Here is a 9,868-nt window from a genome sequence, read left to right on the forward strand (position 1 = left end):
TGACAAAATCTTACTTGCAGAAAATGAAGACTTGAATCACATTCTGATGAAGATTAAACATTATTACTTGGACTAAAGATTACACCTCAACATAATAAGCAAAACAAAATTCACCACAATTTAAACAATTATTATCTTTGTGATAAATGGAGGAATGATTTAAGTTGTGCGGAATTTCATTTTATTTGAATCTGTAATCTTATTACTGCCCTAACATCATTATTTCTCTAGTACTTTGAGAGTAATATGACTCTTTTTAGTAAATCGCTAAAGGCTTGCTTGACTTGTTTGTTCCTCAGGGTATAAATAAATGGGTTTAACATGGGGGATATGGAAGTAATCAGTATTGTTACTCCTTTATTAATGGCCATTTCATTTTTTGCTGAAGGTTTAATATAGACAAAGATGCAGCTGCCGTAAGTGACAGAAACCACAATAATGTGGGAGGAACAGGTAGAAAAGGCCTTTTTCCTTTGTTGTGAAGAAGGCAACCCTAGAATTGTCCGCATGATATTTATGTATGACAAAACTACACACACAAGAGTCATAATAAATATCACTACAGAGCATGCAATGACCATTTGTTCTATAAACCATGTATCCGTGCAAGAGATCTTCAGGAGAGGGTTAGCATCACAGAGAAAGTGGTCAATGATAGAATTACAAAATTCCAGCTCCAGTCCTAGGCTAAGTGGTGGTAATAGGATCAACAATGTAGTCACCCAGCAGCCCAAGATAAATCTTTTACAGACTCTCTGATTCATGATGGTCATGTAATGCAGGGGTTTGCAGATGGCTACATATCTATCATAGGACATAGTGGCCAGTAGAAAAAATTCCGTTATTGCAAACAAGTCTGTAAAAAACAATTGGCTCATGCAGGCATTATAGGTTATGGTCCTATCCCCTGTTGCTATACTATATAAGAATCTAGGAATGCAGGCAGAGGTGAAGGAGATTTCTAAGAAGGAGAAATTTTGGAGGAAAAAGTACATGGCAGTTTTAAGGTGGGAATCCACTATTGTGAGACAGATGATGGTTAGGTTTCCAATTACACTCAACATATAGGTGATAAGTAGAAATATAAAAATCAGAATCTGCAGTTCTGGGTCTTCTGTCAGTCCCAAGAGGATGAATGTTGTTAGTGCTGTATGGTTTTTCATCTCTGGTTTCTGACTTCTGTCCAATCTGTGTATAAAAATGAGGCACAGTTTTTGAGATGAGTTAAAAATACTTTAGTATTTGTTTTCTTGGTTAGAAAAGCCATCCATTATATGTTACATGAACTTGATTCAGTTGACAGTATTTAAAAAAATATTAATGTTCTAAAATATTTTGTTATGGTATCCAGTTGGTTTAAAATTCAACTTTCAAATTATCTTGATCATAGCATATATAAAAATATATATATCTTGCCTTATTATCAATAACCTAATGTAAATATATACATATCTGAACCCCTCAAAATCCACAAAACTACTTACCCTTAAAATTTACATCACAAAAAAACATTTACATCACAAGAAACACACATTTATCTATAATTTTAAAAATTAAACACAAATATCATTGAATACCTTTATAACATACTAATTTGTCATGACTATTGAATTTTTTAAAGGAAGTTTTTAGCTATGAGTCCAATGTATAATAGGACTATATCCTCCTTTCCTTTAGAAAATGAATGTTTTCTAAAATTTAGTCTTGTCTTCTTACTACCAGTTTGGAATGAATTGTCTACAGTATATTCATCTTATAACAGGAATAAAGATAATAAGTATTAAGATAATATTTTTTTGAAGAATATTTCACTAATAATGTACTGAAATTTTTCTGTCATTTCTCTCTAATCAATTTTTTCTTGAGAAATTATTAACATTTCTGGATGTTTATGAATGATAAGATACTTCTAAATCTATTTAATATCAATTTATGGTTCTATTTTATTGTTTTGACTAAACCTATATAGAAATACAAAGGGCATTTCTCTCATAAAAAGCTTCCTTTAAAACTATTCTGTGACTCTCAAATGTAGATTTTCCCTGAGATCACTGTTGCAGACACTGTATCAATCCATCTCAGGGGTCCTCTTCTTTGCTGACCCTCTATCTTCCAAGGATGATGTCCCTTTCCTCTTCTAATGACATGTTCAAAATATGTGAGACAAAGTTTCACCGTCTTTGTCTCCAAGGGACAATTTAGTTGCACTTTCTTCAAGGCACATCCATTTGTTGTTTTTGCAGTCCATGATATTCAACACTCTTCCCCACTAACACAACTCAAATACATCAATAATTCTTATTATTCACTATCCAGATCTCAGCTGTATAACAGGTGATTAGAAAGACTATAGTTTGAACCAGACACACCTTAGCCTTTAAACTGACATCATTGCTTTTCAGAACTTTGGAAATTTCCCTGACACCAGTCTTTCCTATATTGCTATATTGAGACACCAAGAGTGTAATCTAAGCAAGATGAAATAGTTAGTAATTTCAATCTTCTCTCCATCTATCATGATGTTGTCTATCGGCCCAGTAATGAGGACTTTTGTTTTCTTGATGTTGAGATGTAATCCAGCACCTGAGGTCCTGTTGCTTTCAGCAAGAAAACTGTCATCTGCAAAAGGCAGGTTGTTGATCAATCTCCCCCCTGTGGCCACACTAGTTCATAAAGTCTATATCAAATCATTCATAATGATTTGCTCAGCATACAGATTAGATAGGTGTGGAAAAAGGATACAACCCTGAAGTATTCCATTCACAATTTTAAACCATGCAGAAAAGTTTCTTGATTTAGACATAGTTTTCATATGAGCATAATTAACTGTTCTGGGATTCCTATTCGCCTCAAGATTGTTGTTGCTATGTGCTGTGGAGTCATGTAGCAACCCTATGAGCAATAGCCCTAAACCCTACTCTATTCCTTGCCAATCTTATTGTCTCTGACCTACCCCCATTACTCCAGTGAATGAATCAAACCATTTCATCGAGGGTCTTCCTCTCCTGCACTGTCTCTTCACCCTCCAAAGCATGCCATCCCTCTCCCAGGACTGATCCCGCCTTTCAACAGGTCTAATGTTTGTCAGACAGAGCTTCAGAATCCTTGCCTCAAAGGAGCAGCCTGGCTTTACCTTCTCCAGGACAAACTTGTTTGTTCTCTGAGAAGTTCATGGTACATTCAATAGTCTTCCCCAGCAGCACAGCTCAAAGGCATTAACTCTCGTTCTATCATCCTTAGTCATTGTCTAAATCTCTGATGCACAGCAAAAAACCATGACCTCAACAATAGCCAAATAAAATATATTTTTTCTATTTCTTCTTCCCTGCCTATATATATGTGTTTGATGTATGTTCCATTAAATTCCAGGACTTCCATGTAGCATTAAAATTTAATAATTAAAAATTCAGACCCAAACTGACCATGAAGACACATACATCTGGAAATTTCATATATTTCTCAACTTAAATAAGTTAAAAATGGAAATTTCATCCTTTGCACTATATTTATTCCTTTTCTAATTCCTGTTTATAATATGAAAATTAAAAAATAGCATTTTTAATTCTATGCCAACAATATGGATAAACCACTAGGTGTTGCAAATGGTTAATATTGTTGACTGCTATATAAAAGTTGAAAGTTTAGGGATCTCTGGTGGAATAGTGGCAAGAAGCTGCACTGCACCCAGAAGTACGCAGTTTGAATCCATCAGATGCTCTGTAGGAGAAGGAGGGGCAATCTCCTCCTGTACCAGTCAGATCGGATTTGATGGTACACACACAAAAAATAATAAAATTTTAAAAAAAGTTGAAAGTTTATGTCTAATCAACATGATTTGAGAGAACTATTTAGCAATATTCTTCTGAAAAATCAGCATTCAAAGCCCAAGGACACGGGTTCTACTCTGACACACATGCAATTGCTTTGAGTGAGAGTAGATTTGAAAGTAACTTTTATTATTATCAGTATATTATAATTCTATTACTACAATAGAATTCTGTTTCTTTTGCCTTATCATGAAATTCTACTATGGAAGGTAATTTCATCTAATTTTACTGTTTCTCTGACTTGAACTTTAGATTATTTCCTTTACTTGCGGGATGGTGATGGAATTGTGGAAAGTGGCTCTCTACTACACCACATTGTGGCAGATACCATTGTAACAATTTCATATGGTCTCTCTGAAAGTTTTTTTCTATCATTTAATCATTTGTGTTTTGTCTTTCCCATACCCATTCTGATTCTTGATTTTGACTCAGACTTTTCCCTTACTGAGTTGAAAGGAAACTCAATATTCTGGTTAGAGTATTTACAGAAGTATTACTAATTTTTTTAAACCTAATTATATAGGTTTCTATTATACCTTAACAGGCATAATGGGTATAGGAAATGATTGAAATTGGAATTTCAATTTTATTCATTCTCATAGACATAGAACTAAAAGTGTTCAAGGCATAAATTTAAGGTTTGATAAATATTTTTCTTTATACTTAGATCAAATGATATTGTCTTGCTTGGGCTTGATTTTAATACTATTATAAAACCCCTTCATCTTATACCACTTAGCTCTAATTTAAATTATGTGTGTGTGTTTGTTTAGGAATTGTGATGTTGTCTCTGATGATACTACTTAGTTTAATGCAAAAAAAATCATTAACTTCTTGTTTCATTTTTGCAGGAATAGCTTGTCATTTGTATTTACTATGTTTATACCCCAGTACAAACCTTAAACATTATACCTATCACAAACATTAAAATTAAAAACAAATATTGTTTTTGTTGTTGGCTATCCTCAAGTCCTTTTAAAGTCAGTGAGACTTCATGTGTAAAACTACTCCATAACATGTTCTTGTCTATAATATTTTGTGTGATGAATGGAGTCCTAAAAGTGTAGTGGTTAAACTGTTTGTTGGCTGTCAACCAAAATATCAACGCTTGAACCCTTCAGCAGTGCCTCAGGATAAAGATGTGACCATCAGCTTCTGTACAGATTATAGCCTGCAAAAATTAATGGAATTCTTCTCTGTCCTGTAGGATAATTCTGATTGACACAATGGTACCTGGTTTTGTTTGGTTTGGCCTATATGGAAACTGGTATTTTCCTCATGGAACCACTTACTGTTTTAATTGGCTATCTTTTGGTTAGCAGCCATGTGTATGACTTTTTGTACTACCAAAAATACTTAATCAAAGATAAAAATCAAATTCAATTGCTGTCAGATTCTTAGCCCTGTTGATGCGGTGGTTTAAGTGCTTAGCTGTCAATGAAAAGCTTGGTGAGTCTCACCCACCAGCTGATTGACACAGTGGCTACAGAAATAGGTACAAGTCAGAAATGATGAGGATGGCATAGGATAGAAGAAGGTTCAGATCTGTTGTTCACAGGATTGCTATGAGTCGTATTTGACTTGAGGACATCTAATTATAACAACTACTATACTGTCAAAATTCTGTCTTTAAAAACTCTTGTGAAACAGTTCTACAGGATTTCTGTGAAGGACCAAAGATTAAACAATCTTACTTTGCATTTTGGCCAAAACTGTTCTGCTGTTTTTAAGTTAATACCAATGGACTACACAAGCATCTACTGTTGCAAACATTTATCATAGAAAGCTGAATATTTGGCTATGTGTTAGGTTTCACATGACTTCTTTAACTATCTTCTTCCTCTTTAGATAAATTGGTGATCTTTACCTACTATCTGTTAATTTCTTATAGGAAATTTGCCAGTATTTGCATTCTGCATCAGATAGAAAAAGAAAATTGTTTTTATTTATGGTTTAGATCAAACTTTGAGAATTACATAGGCAAGAGTAGAAGAATTAAATGAGTAATGCACACAGTTAATGAAAATAGATTCAGTCAATAATTAATGGACTTACTAGAAAAGAAAAAATATATTATTGTAAAATTAATTTATAGTCCACCTATTTTTCTCTTCTGCAATCCAGATGCACCTAGTATTGGTCTCTTATACAACTCTGGAAAGTCTGAGCCATGGTCTTGGTCCTAAATATCTTCAAAAGTTCACACTGACTTTCAATTTATTTATTTCTGTTTATTTGTTTTTCAGATAATCAAATATTTAAAATGAGCAGAGATTATCACAGGATAATACTCAATTTAAGGATGATACTATAAATTCTTCATTTATCTTTAGATGACCTACATTGTACATGCATAACTCAGCCTTATAAGTGTTTTTAGTTGGTTAAGATCTGCAAATTGATATCTCATTATTTAAAAATAACTGCTTTTAAGTTGTCTATTCAGATATCTCTAATAATAGTAACTCAGATCAAAGCTTCTTTGTAGAGACAATCTTTATGTAAATCTATCAAAGCAAAACAAAGGAGTCTCAGTCAGGCACTTACCTTTTAAATAATCCATAAATATTTAAATTAATTATTTGTCCCTGATCATTCCAAGTGTTGGGACAACTAGAAGAATATTTTAACAGAGACTTATGTACAGAATTATGGTTACTGTTAGTTATTGACTCATAGTTGCCTCATTAGAATCTCTGAATAAATATGATTTGTTTGATATTTTCATTTCTTGTGTGTAGGAAAGTCTTTCTTACCAAGATATCTGTCCGATTTTGAAAACATACAGCTTTTCAAAGTCTAGAGAATAAGAGGATCACTTTCCAGTTTGAAAAGAGAGGTCATTTACTCTTCCTAGAGGAAATGGGATTTTTTACAATAGCAAGAGTAATACTTATTTTATTTGCCAAACCTGAAGCTAAGTACATAAACAAGAATCCTTGGTGACCTCTGTCCCAAAGTCTTTCATGATTTAATGTAATGAATACTTGGCAAAAATGTGAAGTATGTAGCAGTGGGGACAGTGTCCTCAGAGAAATGGAAATACCACACTACCATCCAGCACAGATCAAGTACACATAATAAAAATCTAGTGATTTAAAAAAAAAAAAGTAAGCTTACTTTCTTTTACCTTTTAATCCCTAACATTTATATAAAGGAGCCAAAAGAATACAATTGCCATTTCCCCCCTTTTTGTGATATTTCTTTTACTTTGTATAGTTATTATTTACTCTAAATAAAATAAAATAAACAGGAAATAAGAACAGAATAAAATTGTGTAATATTTAATGTCACTTTCTATTTTGCTACATAAATATGTCAAAATTTATCATATTATCAATATTAATGTATTCTTTATGTGTTGTGTTGCAAGTTAGTTGGTTATTTAAATACATAAAAATATTTTTACCTTGATAATTTTAGATATGTGTTACCACTGGTCTAATAGTCATGATGGGTAGAGAGGAGATTGAAACTGTCAACAGATTCATCGTGCTTGGATCCACAATTAACACCCTTGGTATGAGCAGTCAGGAAATAAATAGATATATAGCACTGGGCAAATCTGCAGTTAGGGACTTTTTCAAGTGATTTAGAAGTAGTGATGTCAGTTTGTCACATCCATTGCTATGTTTAGACTCATTGTTGCACTTACTGTGCTAATCCATCCTGTTACAGGTTTTCTTATTTCTGTTGATCCTTGATTTTAATGACAGTTATGTCTTTCTTCAGGTACTGGCCTCTCCTGATAACATGCCCAAAATTCGTGAGATGAAGTTTCACCATCTTTTCTTCTCAGCAGCATTTTGGCTGCACTTGTTCTAACATAGATTTGTTTGTTCTTTTGCAACCTGTGCTGTATTTGATATTCTTTATCAACATAACAATTTAAAGATACTAATTTTTATTCAGTCTTCCTCATTTCCAAAAGCTAGTGACCAAATAAAGTGTGGAAATTATCAAATAATAACATTCATAAAACATGCAAGCAAGATCCTGCTGAAAATATAAAAAAAAATGACTGAAGCAGCATATCAACAGAGAACTGTCAGATATTCAGGCTGTAGCTAATGTTAGACGGACCTTGGCTAAAAGCAGAGAGTACCAGAGGAATGCCTATCTGTGTTTCATTGACCATGCAAAGGCATTTGACTGTGTGTATCATGTGGCTCACAATAAACTGTGGTTAATTCTCAGGAGAGGGAACCCCTGAACACTTGATTGTGCTTACATGAAACCCGTATTTGGACCAGAGACAGTCATCAGAACAGAGCAAGGAAACCCTGCATGGCTCAAAATCAGGAAAGGTGTATGCCAGGGATGCATCCTATCCATACCTTTTCAATCTTTATGCAGAACAGATTATCTGGGAGGCTGAGCTCTATGAGAAGACTCATCAACAACCTGTGGCCCAAACAGAAGAAGACTTGAGGCATTTGCTGCAGAAGGTCAAGAACTGAAGCCTTCAATATGGATTGAAGCTCAACATGAAGAAGACAAAAAAAATCTCACCACTGGCATTGGCAGCATCATGATAGATGGTGAAGTGATTGAAATTGTTAACAGCTTCAGTTTGCTTGACTCCACAATCCACACTCTTGTTATCAACAGCCAGAAAATAAAAGATTAATTGCATTTGGAATTTGGAAAATCTCCTGTCAGGAACCTCCCCCCACTACTGAAGAACAACGATGTCAGTTTGGAGACTAAAACCCTGAATGAGATGTGTTGACTCAGTGACTGGGGTAATGGGGGTACATGTATCAGAGACCATGAGGTTGGCTAAAGATGGGTAGGATTCCATCTGTTGTACATAGGGTCACTACGAGTCACAAGTGACTCAACAGCATAGGAAAGGTAGGCCCCAGATGACATGGATTAATACAGTAACTGGCATAATAGAGGTTTTTGTTGTTGTTGTTGTTGTGTGCTGTTGAATTGCCTGCTACCCATAGCGATCCTATGTACAGAAGCTCTGAACCTTTCCCTGTCCTGAGCCAGTCTCACTAATTCAACCCACCAACCCCCATTGCCCCAGTCACTGTATCAGTCCATCACATCTGAGATCTGCGCTGTCCCTCCACCCTTCCAAGCATTATGTCCTTCAAGAACTGGTCTCTCCTGGCCATGTGCCCAAAGTATGTGAGCTTCAAAATCCTAGCCTCCAAAGAGAAATTTAGCTTCACCTCTCCAAGACAGACCTATTTGTTTTCTTGGCAGTCTGTAGTGTGTTCAAGACTCTTCTCCAGCACCACAATTCAAAGGCATCAATTCTTCTTCTGTCGTCCTCAGTCACTGTCCAGCTCTCTGAAGCATAACAAGTAATTGGGAAGACCATGGCCTGGATTAGCTGCACCTTAGTCTCTAGACTGACATTGTTGCTAATAGGGGTAGGTGTGTTGAAATCCATGAGATTGGCTCAGCACAGGGACGGCTTCTAAGCTCCTGTATATAGGGTCGTTATGGGTCGCAGGTGACTCAGTGACACACAACAACAACAACAACAACAACAGCAATAATAATTATTTAATCTTCTACAACCAGTGCGTCAAGTCTGCCTCACTTATAGCAAGCAAGGCTATGTCATCTGTATAATGCTGAATATTGATGAATTTTACTCTGATCTTAGTGCCACATTCTTCTTCATAGAGCCCAGGTTCTCAAATAATTTGTTCAGCATGTAGATTGACACAAATTTTATCACAACAATAATATAGTATATACATAATGTGCATGGTGATACAGTTCAATTATTTTTAAAAAACATTTCTTCTAAGATACAAAATAAAATTAGACTTAAAACCAAATTCCACCAGTATATGGGTAATACTATTTATCAAGTTAAATAAATAACTCTATTCAATGTTCAGAGCTGAACAGAAGATTCCAAAAGGCTGCTCGGAATGACAAAGCAAATGAAATGTGCGAGGAGCTAGAGTCAGAAAATCAAAAGGGCCGAACTCGTTCAGCATTTCTTAAGCTCAAGGAACTGAAGAACAGATTCAAACCTAGAGTTGCTGTAATTAAGGATGCTTTGGGGA

General features: G+C 34.8%; 1 protein-coding gene across 1 annotated transcript; it reads right to left on the reverse strand.

The window, feature by feature from the left end:
* Window positions 1-227: 227 nt before the first annotated feature.
* LOC102855291 (olfactory receptor 6C2-like) lies at window positions 228-1,163 on the reverse strand. Its single transcript, XM_006897694.1, has one exon. The coding sequence runs from the start codon at window positions 1,161-1,163 to the stop codon at window positions 228-230; it is 936 nt and encodes a 311-aa protein (XP_006897756.1).
* Between the last annotated feature and the right edge of the window lie 8,705 nt (window positions 1,164-9,868).

Source organism: Elephantulus edwardii, unplaced genomic scaffold (assembly GCF_000299155.1).
Source record: "Elephantulus edwardii isolate Elephantulus edwardi_28Jun2011 unplaced genomic scaffold, EleEdw1.0 scaffold00212, whole genome shotgun sequence".
Taxonomy (NCBI): domain Eukaryota; kingdom Metazoa; phylum Chordata; class Mammalia; order Macroscelidea; family Macroscelididae; genus Elephantulus; species Elephantulus edwardii.

Bases quoted from the DNA above. Each gene is read 5' to 3' on its own strand.
- LOC102855291 (XM_006897694.1), bottom strand. From the start codon at position 1,163: ATGAAAAACCATACAGCACTAACAACATTCATCCTCTTGGGACTGACA.